The 17,983-nt window shown below is 48.0% G+C and overlaps 1 protein-coding gene across 3 annotated transcripts in view; it reads right to left on the bottom strand.

Moving 5' to 3' along the window:
• Nucleotides 1–17,983, bottom strand: part of PTPRN (protein tyrosine phosphatase receptor type N) — a 92,483-nt gene that overhangs the window by 50,580 nt on the left and 23,920 nt on the right. For 2 of the 3 annotated variants that reach the window (XM_075609597.1, XM_075609599.1), the window contains exons 10-12: nucleotides 17,251–17,337; nucleotides 9,512–9,591; nucleotides 8,853–8,917 (exon numbers count right to left, since the gene is read on the bottom strand). In XM_075609597.1, coding sequence (XP_075465712.1) covers nucleotides 8,853–8,917; nucleotides 9,512–9,591; nucleotides 17,251–17,337 — 232 coding nt within the window. The remainder of the gene's footprint in view (nucleotides 1–8,852; nucleotides 8,918–9,511; nucleotides 9,592–17,250; nucleotides 17,338–17,983) is intronic. The other variant, XM_075609598.1, reaches the window with a different exon arrangement.

Below are 17,983 nucleotides of genomic sequence, written 5' to 3' on the forward strand. Positions count from 1 at the left end.
ACAGTCAGATGTAATAACAGTCTTGTTAAAAGCTATGTGTATATATATTATTTCCCCACTGTATTATCTTCTATACTACCATTGCAGTTGAATAGAGTGCTTCTGTAATATCATGTCTATACTGTTTTTAATATGCTTCAAACGCTGCTATGTGTACTGTTGTTGCTTTTTTATATGTCACGAAGACATGCTGCAGCCGGTCCGCTGATCTGAGCCGTCTCCTGAACGCAATACGTTGATTCATTCATCTCATTGGCCATATGAGACAGCCAATGAGATTGTAGCTCGGCGATTTCGCGCCAACAAATCATGAAACTATGATCAGCTGGGAGCGGGGAGAGACCTATATCAGCGGGGCAGTTGCAGTATGATTTGGTTCTCTTTGATAAAGGGCGAAAGCCTGAAACGCGTAAGAGAGTTTCAGTTATCCACTGCCATGATGTTGATCGTGGAATAAAGGATTTTTACTTACCTTGGTGTCTAGCCCCTGCATCCACTCTGCTGTGCTCCGCTCCTACCTCTCCGAGGACTTCTACATACGTTAATCCTAACATTGACTGCACTGGTACCAGGGTTTATGTGTTAGGCAGGGCAGATTAGTAGCCTAGAAGGATACCTGGCTACACACTCCCCCTGGTGGAATCTCACGGACCCCGCTGAGAACCAATTTATGTACCGTCCTTAAATTGGATTAACTGAACAATACATAACAATTGATAGCATTGCATCATAATGAGGTATAACAGATCCCTCCCATAATATGGAGAATCTTTTAGCCCTCTAGTAGTAATGTTTAGGGTCAGGTTTTTTAACTAGCCTGCCCTCATGGTCAGGGACTGTAACCGAGTACATCCTCTTGGGATCCCTTCAGGAAGGTATTCTACCCGGTGCAGGTAGATACTTCTCCCAACCCTCCATACGCTCATCAGGTAACACATTTTCTCCTCGTTGTAGTACCTGGAGTAACTGCACTTGGAGGCTAAGAATTATAAGATGGCATCCCTAAACTAATCCTCTCTATTGTCCTCTATTTCCCTCATGATGGGCTCAGGGACATAGGGGTAATCGTACCCATGGGACTGCCGGTACCTTTGAACTATTAGTCTGTCAACCCTGATGAGTTTTGTTAACTTACGGCCACAGGCCTGGCCCAGTAGCACCCAAAACAATTGGTTCATGAGAGGGTTGTTCTAGATAGGCTAAAGTTAGGCCGATTGGTTGTATTACCCCTAGCTTAATTTCCCTCTCTCTCTTTCAGAGGGCCTCCACTGTCTCTTCTGCAGAGAACGCTCCTTCCTCCCACCAATGATCCACAATGTCCCAGCAAATTAGCAAGAACCGTGTCCGTTCCATATGATGTACATAGCCTTGAAACATGGGGTCCCACCACGACAATACCTTCCCCACATTTGCATTGCATACAGACATATCAGATTCAGGGGTCACTCTAAAAAGTGTCCCAAACTTGTCTGACCTCTCTGACACTTCTTGGCAGAAAGCCATATACTCGGCCATCCCACCCCCAGTAGGATCATCATCAAACCCACCCCAGTTTTTCCAGTCCTGGGAAGCTTTAGCTACCCCCTTATTGTCCTGGGTAAGGTTCACAGAAGCCTTAGGCCCCTCAATGTCTCTGTGGGTGTCAGTAGGTCTACCACGGCCGGTTACCGCCAGCACCTTGTGCTTATCACGGTCCATAGAGGCCTTGTGTCCCCATCCCTTGGCTCAGTCGTGGTGTCGCTGCAATAAGGAATCAGTTGGGGTCTTACTCACCGGAGCGGACATGGCAGTGTCCTCCTCTACCCCGGCGGTCGCCTCCACGATGACCACTTCCAGTCACACCCTGGATGGGTGTTGATGTCCTCGGCGTAGGAAGAAGTACCGGCTGGTACCTCTTCACTGGAGTCCTCAGCTGAAACCCGAAGAGAAGAAATATCCTCAGTGCTCCGTTGACTCCTGGCAGTCGCGTGGTTCTCCCGGCTGGGAGAAGGCACGTCCAACGCCGTTTCTCTAGAAACCGCAACGGCCACGGCGCTCCTCCACTTAGGATGCACAGTCGCTCCCGCTGATGTCATCAGCACGGAACTCCGCTCCCATTCACTCATGAAGGTAGGTGTCTCCTCGGCTGCCGCACTTGAGGGATAGTCCGACTGGAGCATCACAATGGAGCGCCTTCCGCCGCTGTCGTTGTCCGACATGGTTTGGGACTCGCCCCAGGGGAAGAGGACCGGGACACTTCCCGGTCGCTGGCGGCGGCTTGCAAGCAGCGTTCCCGCTCCTGCGCCACCAGCGGAAGTGCCTCAGCTTCCTCCCGGGCGGTCACCTTACCGGGTAAGTCTTTGGCAGATTCGGGAACAGGGACACACGGGTCCCTTGGAGCATCTGCTCCCGAGGCCACAGTCCATCCCGCACTTCTCTGCAGGAAGATCGCATCTTTTCTACGGTCCGGTATAGTAGGCAGCGACACCTTTGGCTTTAGGTGGGGCGTCCCACACCACGGGCACTTAGATGTTAAACTCGACTCTCCACCCGAAAAGTCACAGCAGGGGCAGATACACTTGAGGAAGCTCTCCCAGTTGACTTGGACTACCAGGAGGTAGTTGATATTCGGACTCCATACACTCACTCATGGGTATAGCGCAGTAGTAGTGGGGACTAGCTCTTGCTTAGCTAACTCACCACAAGGAACTGAGGGTTGGGTAGCTCGCATCCGGCTCCACCCCCAGTGGTGACAGTCTCTTTGGTAAATTACAGTGCCTCCTCCCCCTGGTGGAATAAGTAGAACGGCACAAAGCATTTGGGTGTGGTCTCGGCTTTCGCACCGAGCCACTCGCAGCAGGTGGGCGCGGCTTCAGCGTTTGCGCTGAACCGAGCACTTTGCAGGGTGTGGCTTAGCTTCGTGCCAAGATCTGCTCAGATTTTGCAAAAGAAAAGCTTGCAACTTGCAAACCCTTCCACGCGGCCCTCCCGATTTTATCGGGAACTGCTTCTTACACATGCTGCAGCTCTTCTCTGGTGGAGACTATACCCCTGGCTAGGCAACCCCCCACCCCCCAGTACGCTGCACACGTTAACAGTGCAATTAAAGTACACTGTGGCTCCCTGTGCTGGAGAACGCTATGAGTATTGTTGTAGCTCCTCAAACGGAGTTTCTGGCCTCCTGACTTTCAAGAGCCCCCTCGGACACTACCCACAAATACTGTGAATGCCAACCTTTGACCGTGATACTATACTCCCCTTCCTGAGGTTTCTGGGTCCCAGACAGCCAAAAAAAACCTCCAGGCGCCCTACATATCAGTCCTCCAGGTAACTCGAACTAGAACATGAACTAGCACAGGTTAGCTCACATTAGGGAACAGCACAGGCTGCAGCTCCACTGGCAGGGAAGTTGGTCCCTTGCTGGGCAAGAGTCCCCTGGACACTACACCTGGCCTACCCTCCTTCTTAGTACTTAGAACTGGAGCGTACCTCCTTTCTCTGGCTTGCTTCGCTGTAAAAGTCTGTCCTGATAAGGATCTCAGCAGCGCCTCCAAATGTAACAGTTTCCCCCTACCCTCTGGGAGATCTCACTATTACACGGTGTGTTGTGCTGGTTACCTGCTGGTTCACAGAATCGCTGAGTTTCCACCGGTGTTAATGGGGAAGACAGGACACGCTTTTGGAGTGATGGCTGGTTCTTTCTCACTGGTGCAGCTCCTCCATCTCCAGCATGCTCCAGTAGCACTGGATGCAATCTCTGCAGGAGGACCCTCTTCTAATACTCCCCCTGATTAATTGCAGTCTCCGGCCAGGATATATAAAACTGGAACGGCTTTATTCTTTAACACAACAGGGTAACAGGATACATGGTGCACTTCTCTTCCCTCCTCTGGATGGTCCCTGGAATCAACCGAGGTGGCTGGAGGCCCCAAGGGTCTGTCCCCTGCTCTTCACTCATCCCCTGGTGGGATGAAGGGTAGTTGTCCCATTCCCCTGAGGGATGGGATCTCTCTCAGAACTCCTCCTGAAGAGAACACTACATTTAGGTGGTGCAGCCCGTTATGTACCCAGAGGGAGGGTCTTAGTTCTGAGCCCCTGATAGGGCAGAACACAGGCCTAGTCCCACCCCACCTGTCACTCAAGGGAGCTGCTCACTGCAGGGGAAAACCCGGATTAATCCTAACATTGCCTGCACTGGTACCAGGGCTTATGTGTTAAGCAGGGCAGATTATTAGCCAAGAAGAATATCTGGCTACATACATATCCAAGAGGACCGCATTCCTATATACACACTGATACACAAAGTACATGCAGGCTCAAGCACTGAGTGACATCCCAGAGACACACACATTTATACAGACACAATTTGGATGTAAAATGTACACAATGATGTATTTGGTAGGTTAGCCGGCTAAACTTAGTACAGCGGTTATTGCTAATTCCTTGTGTTACTGCAGGGGCGGACAACTCCGGCCCCTAAGGGCCACCAACAGGCCAGGAGTTATGGATATCCCTGCTTCAGCACAGGTAGCTCAATCAGTGGCTCAGTCGAAAACGGAGCCACTGATTGAGTCATCTGTGCTGAAGCTGTGACTGATTGAGCCACCTGTGCTGAAGCTGCGACTGATTGAGCCACCTGTGCTGAAGCGGGGATATTCATAAAACCTGGCCTGTTGATGGCCCTTGAGGACGGAGTTTGGCACCCCAGTATTAGTGTTTCATTTCTCACCTGTGTTGTGTGTGCAATCAGAGGGTCTGATTTAACAGCCCCTTGTCCGGCTGTGAATTAGCTTCATAGTGTTACACAAGTTTAGAGTTATTGTCTAAATATTTTACCAGGAAGAAAATACTTTAAGCGTTACCTCTCTTTATTAAGTACGTCCTGGGCACAGAATATTGTGATGAGAAAATTACAGTTACAGACATGAAGTTAGAATATCTTATTGAACAACCTTCCCTTTATACTGTGTATAATGTATAAAGAAGGAGGATAAAGGGTGGGTCTTGTCACTCTCCTCTTAGGCACATGTAGCTAGAATAGAAGGAGTATGCCTGCGAAAACGAGAAGCCCTAATAAGGCTTTAGTCTTATAAAAGTGACTGTACGCTGCATATTTGTGTTTGATCAATATACTTTCAGTACAAATATAGGATACGTATGACGTCTAAATTGAGCATAGGTTGGACTGGATGGATGTATGTCTTTTTTCAACCTAATCTACTATGTAACTATATAACGATGTAACTATATAACAAAAGCAGCCGATCCCTAACAATAACTATGTTACAATTCCATTGTGAAAGATGTCTCTTTTACGCTTTCATCTTCCTTCGTTTTGTAGAATGTGTGTTCTGTTATAGAATGTAGACATCTCCAAAGGCCCAAACCTGTGGGATGGGAGAGTTCTGGACCAAAACATGGCATTTAAATGGACATATATGGTTCTTTATCAGTGAGACTCCACTGAGGTCTATGAGACAGGTGATGCCAAAAAGACTTGAAGCTTCAAATTAGGGAACTGACAGGTCTAAAAATGAAATTGAACCCAGCATTGTGCATTGGATTAAATATAGAGAAGAAAATTGTGCAATAAATTACTATTCACAAAGGGCTGTCTAATCTTTACTCACCACGGACTGTTTTATCTTTACTCACCAAGGGCTGTCTAATGTGTACTCACCAAGGGCTGTCTAATGTGTACTCACCAAGGGCTGTCTAATCTGTACTCACCAAGGGCTGTTTAGTCTGTACTCACCAAGGGCTGTCTAATCTGTACTCACCAAGGGCTGTCTAATCTGTACTCACCAAGGGCTGTCTAATCTGTACTCACCAAGGGCAGTGTAATCTTTACTCACCAAGGGCAGTCTAATCTTTACTCACCAAGGGCAGTCTAATCTTTACTCACCAAGGGCTGTCTAATCTGTACTCACCAAGGGCTGTCTAGGCTGTACTCACCAAGGGCTGTCTAATCTTTACTCACCAAGGGCAGTCTAATCTTTACTCACCAAGGGCAGTCTAATCTTTACTCACCAAGGGCTGTCTAATCTTTACTCACCAAGGGCAGTCTAATCTTTACTCACCAAGGGCAGTCTAATCTTTACTCACCAAGGGCTGTCTAATCTGTACTCACCAAGGGCTGTCTAATCTGTAGTCACCAAGGGCAGTCTAATCTTTACTCACCAAGGGCAGTCTAATCTTTACTCACCAAGGGCAGTCTAATCTTTACTCACCAAGGGCAGTCTAATCTTTACTCACCAAGGGCTGTCTAATCTGTACTCACCAAGGGCTGTCTAATCTGTACTCACCAAGGGCAGTCTAATCTTTACTCACCAAGGGCTGTCTAATCTGTAGTCACCAAGGGCAGTCTAATCTTTACTCACCAAGGGCAGTCTAATCTTTACTCACCAAGGGCAGTCTAATCTTTACTCACCAAGGGCAGTCTAATCTTTACTCACCAAGGGCAGTCTAATCTTTACTCACCAAGGGCAGTCTACTCTTTACTCACCAAGGGCAGTTCTCATTCATTCATCTCTTTCAATCTTTCACTCCTTGACGGTGTATTATTCTCATTCAATCATTGTCGAATGTAATTCATTCAAATTCAATCACTAAGAAGTGAATGAATGAGCACGTTAATTCTTACATTTCTGCGAGTCCTCATTCATGAATTCATTCATTATTTTCACTAAGCTTTCATTCATTTGCTGGTTCCATGACATCGCTTTTGTATAAGTAAAAAGAAACGATGAATCCCCTGAGAGAGGCTCCCGTAGACCCAAACTGCGAATACCGACACTGCACGCTAAAGACGGGGTGTGTGACCCCACTATGAAAGCACATAGTAACATAGCACATAGGGAGAAGTGACCTCCAGTGCATTGTACTTGTCCCTCCAAAGATCACATGGTAACACTGAGACAAAAGGAAGCTAAATTTGATCGTATCTATACCGCCCAAACTAAGGTCACATAGCAGATCATGGACTATAGGAACTTGGAAGCCCAATGCTCACGGCTTTCTCACACACAGACACATTGACATGGCTCATTGACTCCTATTGCATGTTGCTTACAAAAGCAGTCTCATAATGCCTAGGGCAGCGGTTCTCAACCTTTTTTTGGTTAAGGAACCCTAAGCGAAATTCTGAGGAACCCCCCAACCCTCTCTAATAGCGCGTCTGTGATCAGATGCATTGTACGTTCTTCCGTATTTGATACAATTTTCAAATGATCAGGAAATTACACCAACTCAATTATTAAGCAAAGCGGTCTTCCTCGTGTTGCAGAAGATTGGAATCCCATTCGCTTAAAATCGAGTGGAAATCTTCTCCAGCGTCATCGTTACTGCGTATCGAAGAGTGGTCTGTATGCCTTCGATCACTTTGGCTCAATACGTTTTCTTTGAATTGGAAGACTGTGTGCCTGTATCACTCTTACTTCTACTGCTATACACATCAGATACCAGAAACGTATAAGATCTTCACAACCGTGACTTTGTAAAAGAATATGTTTAATACTGTGAACATTAAGAAAATAGTACAGCATTATAGAGTAAAATAGCACCCCAATGTGCAGCACGCCTCATATTTCTGAAGAACGGGGTCAATCCAAATGTAAAACTCTCTGGCGTGGATGTATGAACAACAATGATCCCAAAACTGAACACTCAATGATTTTTTACGTACGCAATGGGTCCAGAGCATGTATGTAAAGCGAACATGTACTTAAAGTGAAGCACTGCCTTTTTTCACTTGGTTAGAGATAGGGAGTTGGTAATGCTATTCAGCACGTGCCTGTGTCCCACTCACAGGAGCATGCGTGAGCTTCCACTGTTCAGGACGTGCCTGTGTCCCACCCACAGGCGCATGCGTGAGTTTCCCAGGACGTGCCTGTGTTCTACTCACAGGAGCATGCGTGAGCTTCCCAGCACGTGCCTGTGTCCCACTCACAGGAGCATGCGTGAGCTTCCCAGCACGTGCCTGTGTCCCACTCACAGGAGCATGCGTGAGCTTCCCAGCACGTGCCTGTGTCCCACTCACAGGAGCATGCGTGAGCTTCCCAGCACGTGCCTGTGTCCCACTCACAGGAGCATGCGTGAGCTTCCCAGGACGTGCCTGTGTCCCACTCACAGGAGCATGCGTGAGCTTCCCAGCACGTGCCTGTGTCCCACTCACAGGAGCATGCGTGAGCTTCCCAGCACGTGCCTGTGTCCCACTCACAGGAGCATGCGTGAGCTTCCCAGGACGTGCCTGTGTCCCACTCACAGGCGCATGCGTGAGCTTCCCAGGACGTGCCTGTGTTCTACTCACAGGCACGTGCACGAGCTGCCGTTTTACCATTGGGCCAAGGGAATCAGTGCGTCACACAACTACGGCGGTCTGTAGGGCTGAATAAGTGTCCGTGCTTGTGAAGCGAGCGTACGGACACAGGGGAATGGTGCCATAGTACATATGTCCGTACTCGCGAGTGTCCGTAAAGTGAAGGTCCATATAGAGGGGTATGCCTGTACTACACACGACATCCCCAAGTCTGTAATAAAAACCAGTAACTTGTTGCTGAATCTAGGGAATGTAACAGACGCTGCCACTGGTTCTCTGCATGGAGGTTGACCATGCACCAAGTTAATAAATCGTTATTCTCTCTCTGAGAAACAGCACTGCAGATCTGATCTTCAATATACAGCACCGACCATGTGTAGTATAATGCAGTTATCTTTCATGCAGGGGCATATGCTTCCACCCAACATTTCCTGTCCTCGTTACAATCTTACGTAAGCTCAGAACTACTGATCTCATTCCAGCTGTCAAGGCAAACAGGATAACTGAAACAGGATACAGTTCCCAGGCCTTCGCCCTACACCCAGATCTTCCTCACCTGTCCAACTCCCGTCTGAATAATCTTCACACCCGTCTCCGTCTCCAGTTCTGACTTCAGAGCCACTGGAAAGGTAAAGAAAGTCATGGGTAAGAATGGGTTAATGCATCGCAGCGCCACCATGAAGTGAAGTATCACGAGTCCAGCACCTGAAATATTCCGACACGTGGAAAGAACGGTGAGTAAGAGAGCAGGGTAAAGGACAGGCACTTTAAGTTGCTCTAGCTAAAAGGAAAACGAAAAGCTAACCCATTGCACTGAAAGTCCAGCTCCCTATTGTTTGACCGGGGAGGGCCAGCATTGCTAAACGACATTTTAAATGGGTGATTTCCTCTAAAGCCTCATTTTCAGGACAGCCAGTAGGCAAACGATCCTCCCAGTTTCTATCTGCTTGGGGGTGGGACATCACCATATGCACACAAGTGTCTAACACTATTTAATGCAAGACACCGTCCATTTGAATCTATTATAGTCTACTAGGAAGGAATGTCCTTATACGGTTGTGATGGAGCAACAAACGCGGTGCTGATCAACATGCAGCCAGAGAAGGCATCTGCTAACCCAACGAGGAAGCTTCTCCGACTTTTAAAAGTAGACAGCATGGAAAGGGAAGATCAGTGTTATATATTGATCTCCACTAGTGTTAGAAGCCCACGCACCTGCATGGTCTGCAACATCCGTCAGCGACATGTTCTGATGGTTCTGTCTGATTCGGAAGGTAAGGGCAGGTCCAACCACACTATAGATAGAAAGAATGGGACACTGTCAGGAACATATAAGAAGCTCACCTAGAAAAAACGATATATTAACAAAGGAGGGAGAGTAAGTAGGGGGTATAATACCTTTTATTGGATCAACAAGTAGTTGACATGTTACAAGTTTTCCAACCTGTCAGGGTCCTTCATCAGGCATGGCAGAAATACAGAAACAAAATATTATATACCGTGTTTGTGAGAGGGATATTTGGTTGCAATAGATGTTGAGAGGAAGGGGGAAAAATAAGCACAATAATAAGCACACTATATAATATTTTGTAGGTCCAATAAAAAAGGTATCAGCCCAATACTCCCTCTCCCTCCTTTGTTACTACATGGTAGAAAGGACCAACACGGCTACACAACCTTCTTTGCGATATATATATATATATATATATATATATCTCACAGGGTAAAAAAAACTCAGAAAGTCAGAATGAAATGCTGGGAAATTACATTTCACCCTTTAATTAATTCTAAGTTGGACATGCTGCTTATTGCCAGTTTTAAAACGAGTACAACTACTGTATGTATGGAAGTTATGCATTGGCTTTAATGGGAGTTTCCATGCGATGGTGCCCTGATTTCAGTTATATGAATATCCCCCTATTCCTCCAGCAGTAGAACGGGGGGTATGACTTGTAATTGTAACTACGGGAAGTATCATTCAGTCCTCTCTACTTTTTCCTTATTTCAAAACATATAGTTCTGCCATTTCAAAAGAATTAAAAGGTCGTTTTGTTGTTGTTTTTGGATCTCCCAGATTTTGCCGGTAAAAGGGAGATCAAGACAGAGAACTTGATTCACCGTATTCCAGTGTGTGCTGTATAATTGTCCCAAATGCTCATACTGTTATATACAGCCATAAAGAAGCCAAACTAGTGAAAGGCCCCTTGGTTTCCTGATGCTAAGAGACACGTGTTTATAGGGTCAGTTTAATGGATAGGACATTGGGCCATTGTTACTATTCGAAAGGTGTCATATGGCATAGCACTGCTTAATACATATGGGCCACTGTCTTCTGAGCTTTAGCCAGACACCCAAAGCTTTTCTCTTCTACAATAAATAGCTAATTAATCTAATTCGTTTTTTGTATGTCTCCCCCTGGTGGTCGTTTCTGTTTCTACATGTTCCCTTAACTTATTTAATGTGTGGTTGAAACCTACTGCACTCCAGTTTCACATTGCAGAGCCAGTATAACCAGCCGCAGGCTGGGTCCCCAGTGGCCGCGGCTGCGCACGGCGCACACACAGAACGGGGCCGGTCCCAGTAACTACCTGCGTGCGCCTGCAGGAAGCGCGATGCGCGATGCGCGACCACCTTTGCCAAAAGACAAGAAATGTGTCTTTTGGCGCGGCGGCCGAGCGTTTGCCACTTCACGGCGGTGGTTCAGCCAATGAGGGCGAACCAGCTGCATGATGTAATGGCCACGCCCCCGCCACGAGTTGGCTGGAGTCCATCAGATCGCGCTGATGCAGGGAACGAGCGCCGCCAGGAGCGACGCGCGCACTGGGGTCGGAGCCTCACACTGACGCAGGGGCGGATTGTGGACGGCCATCGGCCCGCGCCTCCTCCTCTTTCAGCGTTGTGATGTCTCTTGGAGACGTGTTCCCATGACAACGTGACACCATGTGAAGTCACGTCGTCATGGCGTTGCGTGACGCTGCAGGAGGAGGAGGGCGACGCCGCTGGGGAAGGTAACAGACCTTTACAGAGGTCCCACACTGACTCCCGGCAACCAGTTTAATTGCTGTGGGGAAGAGAACGAGGCATCTGTAACAGCAGCACCGGCCCCTAACAGGACCGACCCACTGGGGCTAGCCCAAAGCCTGATAGGGAAACCTGCACTGATGAGTCCCAAAAGGTCAGAACCGCTGTCGGAGTAGGATTACTGACTATGGCTGTGCCGGGAAGCTGTGTAATGTGGCAGGCAGTGATGGATTTCCTGTTAGGCTTGATAGGCCTAGAGCGGCAAAATTTGGGACGACAAAAATGTCCGCCCCCTTATACAGATGCCGCGCTCTATGGCGAATCGGGCCTGATGGGAAGGCACTTGTCTGTGGTGGTCGACACCTTGCTGCCGCCCACCTCCTCCTTCTGAATCACAGCGTCATTTAACGCTGCGGACATCACCAATGTGACATCACGCGGTGTCTGGTGGCCATGGCAGCATGACGTCACGTCGTCCGCGCTGTGTGACGTCACGTAGCGTAATTTAACGCTGCGATTCGGAAGGAGGGCGGCAGCATAAACTTATAGGGTTCCATGTTAATATGGATTAGAAGCAAAAAGGTGACATACTGTGTGCTCATTTGGATGTCATGTCCCAGAATCCCTGGCTGCAGGGGAAGCACTGTATGCTAAGAGATAATGGGGAAAAGCAGGGTTGCAGACAGGGTTACCAACACTCCGGTTTTGACCCGGAGACTACAGGCTTTGGTCACGCACCTCCGGGCTACGGAGGGTTCAGCCTGTAAATCTCCGTGAGGTGGCCGGTGCGGCGGAGTTTCCCAGCATCCTCCTGCATCTCCCCCCGCAACTCACGTAAACGTGGCTGTGCGGCATTGCCATGGCAATGGGACACTACATGATGTCACAGCGTCACACGACACCCTTTGCCATGACTACGGGACACGACTCTGCGTCACGTTGCCATGACAACTTGACGCAGCGTGACATCACGTAGCGTCCTGTTGTCATGGCGATGCGGCGTCATTTCACGCAGTGCAGCCATATTCACGGGAGATGCAGGGAGAGATTGCCGGGAGACACCGCATCATGCGCCACCGCTGCCGGTAAGAGAGAACATTTTTTTAAATGTTCTCAGGGTTAGCCTTCAGTAGAAGGTGGCAACCCTGGCTGCAGACCTGCCTGAGACAGGTGAAGGTGCTCACACATGGTATTTTTATTTGCTGTATATGTTACCTATAAAAGTTATCTGTGTTCCTTGTTCTCCCTGCAAAGAAAGTTCAGTGTCTCTATGCTCAACTGTAATAGGATTCTGTGTCATTGTGCAAGAGAGTTCTGCCTCTCTGTCCTATCAGATCAGAACAGCTCTGTGTTCTGTAATGAGAATTGCTGTATCTATATATGCTGTATATATGCTGTATCTATACAGTATTTTGCCTTCTGGCCGTGCTGAGGCGTGCGGACGCTCCGCGCTGAGCCCCTGCATCCTCAATGAGGATGCCTTGAGAGGGGGCTCACGCGAGCGTCCGCAGGCGTGCTGACGAGATGGAGGTTTCAGCCGAGCGCCAAGCTGTTTTTCAGCGCGCTGTCGGCTGAAAACCTCCAATCACAGCACAGCAGCGTCAACATCACGGCACCGTCACGTCAGCGCCGTGACATTGATGTCAGTGCGTCGCGGGCGTTTGGCCCAGCGACGTTACTGCCCCGCCTCCAACCACCTCCCCCCCGGCTCCCTTTGCACACGTTGGCTCGCCTGCAAGTCCATGCAATCGCGCTGACTGAAGCAGGCGAGCCTCAGCGTTAGCGCGCCTCCGCTCTCCCCACACCTCTATGGCCAGGGCCTTATATAAGAACAATCTGGGGGTATCAACGTAAAGAAACCACAGCGAGAAGTTTGCTTTAAAGTTGTACTCCATTTCCCACTTGGGTTTGCATTAAATGTAACCATCCTAAAACATCTTAGTGACTCTCCCTAAATTGTACACTAACACACGTATTGCAAAAACTGGAGCAAAGATCGTGATGTACTGTATTAATGCAAGGAGATGCAAGATGAAAATGACACAATTTCCTTCTATTTTGCACTGAATTTGCCTTGATATTGTACATAACCCCTCGTCGTTCGTCTGCATATTCCTGAAAGAAGCTTCCGGATCTCTGTGTTATATAAGAGGGCTGTGTGTCTTGGTGTGTAAGAAGTTTTTGTGTTCCAGTAAGAAGTTCCTATATCTCTGTGTGTCATCTTAAGAAGCTTACATGGGAATATTTAGAAGTATCGAGTTGCAAAACGAGGGCAAAAACAGCTCCAGATTTTTTTAGAGAGCAAAACCCTATTATTTGGAAAATTAATCTTTTGCTTAGAAAAATCTATTTTTTTTAACCCATTTTGCATCTGGAAGTTTTTTTGAATATCAACCCCTCCCCCTACAAAGAACAGACCATTGATAAAAATCAGCCGTCCTTGAAGTGGGATGTACAGAGTCAGATGTATAGCTCCACTGCAGCAACTCAATTTAACTCTATGTGCCCCAAGTATCAAAAGGAAGAAGGCTGGAAAATTCTACTCTGTACAGCGCTGTGCATATGGTCATTGCCAAAGAATAAATTAATGTTGTTAAGGACAAGTGTATTAAGTGGTGCTAAGCCTTAGATATCCTTAAGGCATATCTACCGACTGACTGCAGCTCAGCAGTGTATTTCTGAACCAGTCGCGGTTTTTGTTTTCCCATCTGTTAGCAACTTTGGTATAATGGAGTAAGAGATGAAGAACGAAAGGCCCTGGGCGATTATCACTGTTGAAATGGAGTCAGTTGATCAATTTAATGGGCAGTAAAGTGTGCGCATTTAGTATCACTTAGTAAGCTGACCCTTAGCCCACATGCAGGGCCTCCATCAGGGGGAAGCAGTGGGACAACCCAAGGGTTGCCAAGTGTCCAGTATTGACCTGGACTGTCCTGTATTTGGACACTGTGTCCAGTAAAAAAACAATGAGAGGTAATAGTGGACATGTATGGGTATACCGGTATTACCTCTCTGGACATAGTGACCTGACCGACTTGGGGGGCCGTGAGATTTCCCTGAGCAGGGCTGTGGCTAGGGGGCTGGGTAGCTTCACTCATCCTGATTGCCTGCTGCTGCGTAATGCAGCCAATCTGGAGGAGGTGTCAGGAGCCTGGGGGTGGGGCCAAGGAGAGGAAACAGCATGGAGCAGAGAGAGGTGAGAGGGGTGTGTGTGTGTTTCGAGTACGTTGCACCTTTCACCAGTGTCCAGTATTTTTGGAGCAGCCCCCCACGTCTCTCATATACACCCCACACCTCTACACACACATCTCATACACCCCACACCTCTCATATCCATTCCCACACCTTTCATACACACCCCCAACTATTACACCCCCACACCTCTGTGCATGCATCTATTACACCCACACCTCATATACATCCCCACACCTCATACACACCCCCACCTATTACACCCCAAACCTCTCATATACACCCCACACCTCATATACATCTCCACACCTCTCATATACACTCCCACTCCTCATATACATTCCCACACCTCATATACACCCCCACCTATTACACCCCACACCTCTCATATACACCCCACACCTCATATACATCTCCACACCTCTCATATACACTCCCACTCCTCATATACATTCCCACACCTCATACACACACCCACCTATTACACCCCACACCTCTCATATACACCCCACACCTCATATACATCTCCACACCTCTCATATACACTCCCACTCCTCATATACATTCCCACACCTCATACACACCCCCAACTATTACACCCCCACACCTCTGTGCATGCATCTATTACACCCACACCTCATATACATCCCCACACCTCATACACAGCCCCACATATTACACCCCACACCTCTCATATACACCCCACACCTCTCATATACGCTCTCACTCCTCTCATACACCCCACACCTCATATACATCTCCACACCTCTCATATACACTCTCACTCCTCTCATATACACTCTCACTCCTCTCATATACACTCCCACTCCTCTCATATACACCCGCACACCTCTACACATGTCTATTATACCCCCACACCTCTCATATACACCCCACAACTCACATGCACACCCCATGCTTCTCATATACACACCTCTATACATGCTCTATTACACCCCCACACCTCTCATATACACCCCACACCTCCTAGATACACCGCGCAAACCACTCATATACACCCCCTACACATGCGACTATTGCACCGCCACACATTCATTTATTGCACCCCCATACCTCTACTCATGCCTTTATAGCACCCCCACAAACCTCATATACTGTACACCCAACACCTGTCATATATATATATCCCTTATATACACCCCCCTCATATTCTACCCACCACACGTATACATATATACATATATATATACACACTCCCCTGCCACTCATATACTCCCCCCAAGAATATACTGTGTATATATATATATATATATATATATATATATATATATATGTAGAGGTATCAGTACCGTGTTAGCCGAGCTTCAATAATCAAAAAATAAATAGATGATACCGTTCTGTGGCTAACGAAATGCTTTTTTTTGTGCAAGCTTTCGAGATACACTGATCTCTTCTTCCAGTGATGTTACAATGAATCATCAATGTTCATTGTAACATCGCTGGAAGAAGAGATCAGTGTATCTCGAAAGCTCGCACAAAAAAAAGCATTTCGTTAGCCACAGAACGGTATCATCTATTTATTTTTTGATTATATATATATATATATACACACACACACACACACACACACACACAGTATATGATTGGGGTGAGTATGAATATATATACACACACATACTATGCACAATCACACTCTCCCCACCACTCACATACCGTATAACCCTCATTTGCAGTCTCCTCACCTCTCCGCCGTGGTTTTCTGCTGCTGGACGCTCCTCGTCGCATCCACGGGACAAACAGAATCTTTGGCGCTGCCCATTAGCCAGCCACATGCTCTCGCCAGCCTATCAGTGTCACTGAATATTCTGATTGGCCTGTAGGCGGAGGCAGTGAGGCGTGTGCAAGCAGGCACACTGCCCGCGAAAACGGTACTGTACCGCCCGATGAGGTTCATTTGGCGGGTCAGACATGGCCCCTTAGACGTTTTCTCTACATATGACTCCCGTTTCCGTCTGTGAAGGAAGGATTCTCTATCCCTGCAGACACGCCTGAGGTGTGAATGTGCTCCTAAGTGCTATTTGTATTTGCTGTGCATTGGGCGGGGGATTTTTGTCACGTTTTTTACTCGTTATCACTTACTTTGTGTCTGGTTGTAGCCACTACCAGCTTCACGTGGCAGAGCCAGTGACCAGACTCACACTGATGAGACCCAAAAGGTCGAAACAGCTGTCTGTGAGTAGGGTTACCGGTTCTGAATGGCTTAACTCAGCCTGTGCTGGAAAGCTGTGCAACGCGGCAGGCATAAATTTATAGGGGTCCATGTTGAAATGGACAAGGAGCAAAAAGTGACGCGCGGTGAGGGTTCATTTGCATATCATTACCCAGAATCCCTGGCTGCAGTGGAAGTATTATATGCTAAGAGATAATGGGGAAGGGCAGGTTTGTGGACCGGTCAGAGACATGTGAGGGATTTCTATTTGCTGTATTCCGGTAGAAATGCTTTTATATATCCACCCTGAGGAAAGGCCCCTTACAGCTTAGTCATGTCAATGTGCTGGGGTGTGCCTTCCAGTGTCGGGAGGTATACCAAGGCAGAAGACTGCTTAGTTAATATGGGCTTAGTTAATATTAGTCTTTATCTGCTTTTTTGGGGGGTTTTGGGAATCCCACCCTTCGTCAGTAGAACGGTCACATGTATTCCATTTACCTATATTTCGGAACCTCTCCTAGTAGAAAGGTTTTGCACCTGTAGCTAGCTTGGGGAAGTTGTCCATCCTCACCTGATGTTGATGAAGCTGGTAGTGGACAGATGGACACGCTGGGCCAGGATTTCCAGCAGCCGAGCCCCATTTAGCAGGCTCAGAGGCCTAAAGAGAAAGGCAGAGGGGTGGAGGTCAACCCAGGGATGGGGCCCGTTCAAGGGGATGCTGTTCCGTGACCCTCCCTGCCCCTTAAGGGAAAGCTGTGTATATATGTCCCTGAATGCAGCTCTGTGTCTTTGCTTATCCCATTGAGAGTGTTTCACTCTATACTCAGTAGTCTGTCTCTGTGTCACATCATTCGGTGTATTTGGCTGTTATGTGTTTTTGTGTATTAAAGTCTGGCCTCATCTGACTCTCTGCCACAAAGTTGTGTCTCATTGAATAGGAGAAATGTGTATGCTATATGTATGGGATGGCCTTAGGGCAAGGCGGCTGCCATGGGCTCCGCACTCCATCCTCTCCCGCCAGTCAGCAGTGGGATTTAACTTTCACCCGACTGGAAGGGTGAGCTGGAGAAAGGAGCGTGGGCGCCCCCCCCCCCTCCCCCCTCCGGTCAGAAATTGAATCCCGGGACCGACAGGAGGAGGAAAAGGAGGGAGCGCAGGAGGGACCGGCAGAGAGGTAGGAGTGGGGGTTGTCTGGGTGGTGTGTGTGTCCTCTTACCTTCTCCGCAGCGGGCCTACTCTTAAAGTGTCGCGTTGCCATGGCAATGTGACGTCACATGATGCAGTGTCGCGTTGCCATGGCAAAG

The sequence above is a fragment of the Ascaphus truei genome, chromosome 7 (genome assembly GCF_040206685.1).
Source record: "Ascaphus truei isolate aAscTru1 chromosome 7, aAscTru1.hap1, whole genome shotgun sequence".
Lineage (NCBI taxonomy): Eukaryota > Metazoa > Chordata > Amphibia > Anura > Ascaphidae > Ascaphus > Ascaphus truei.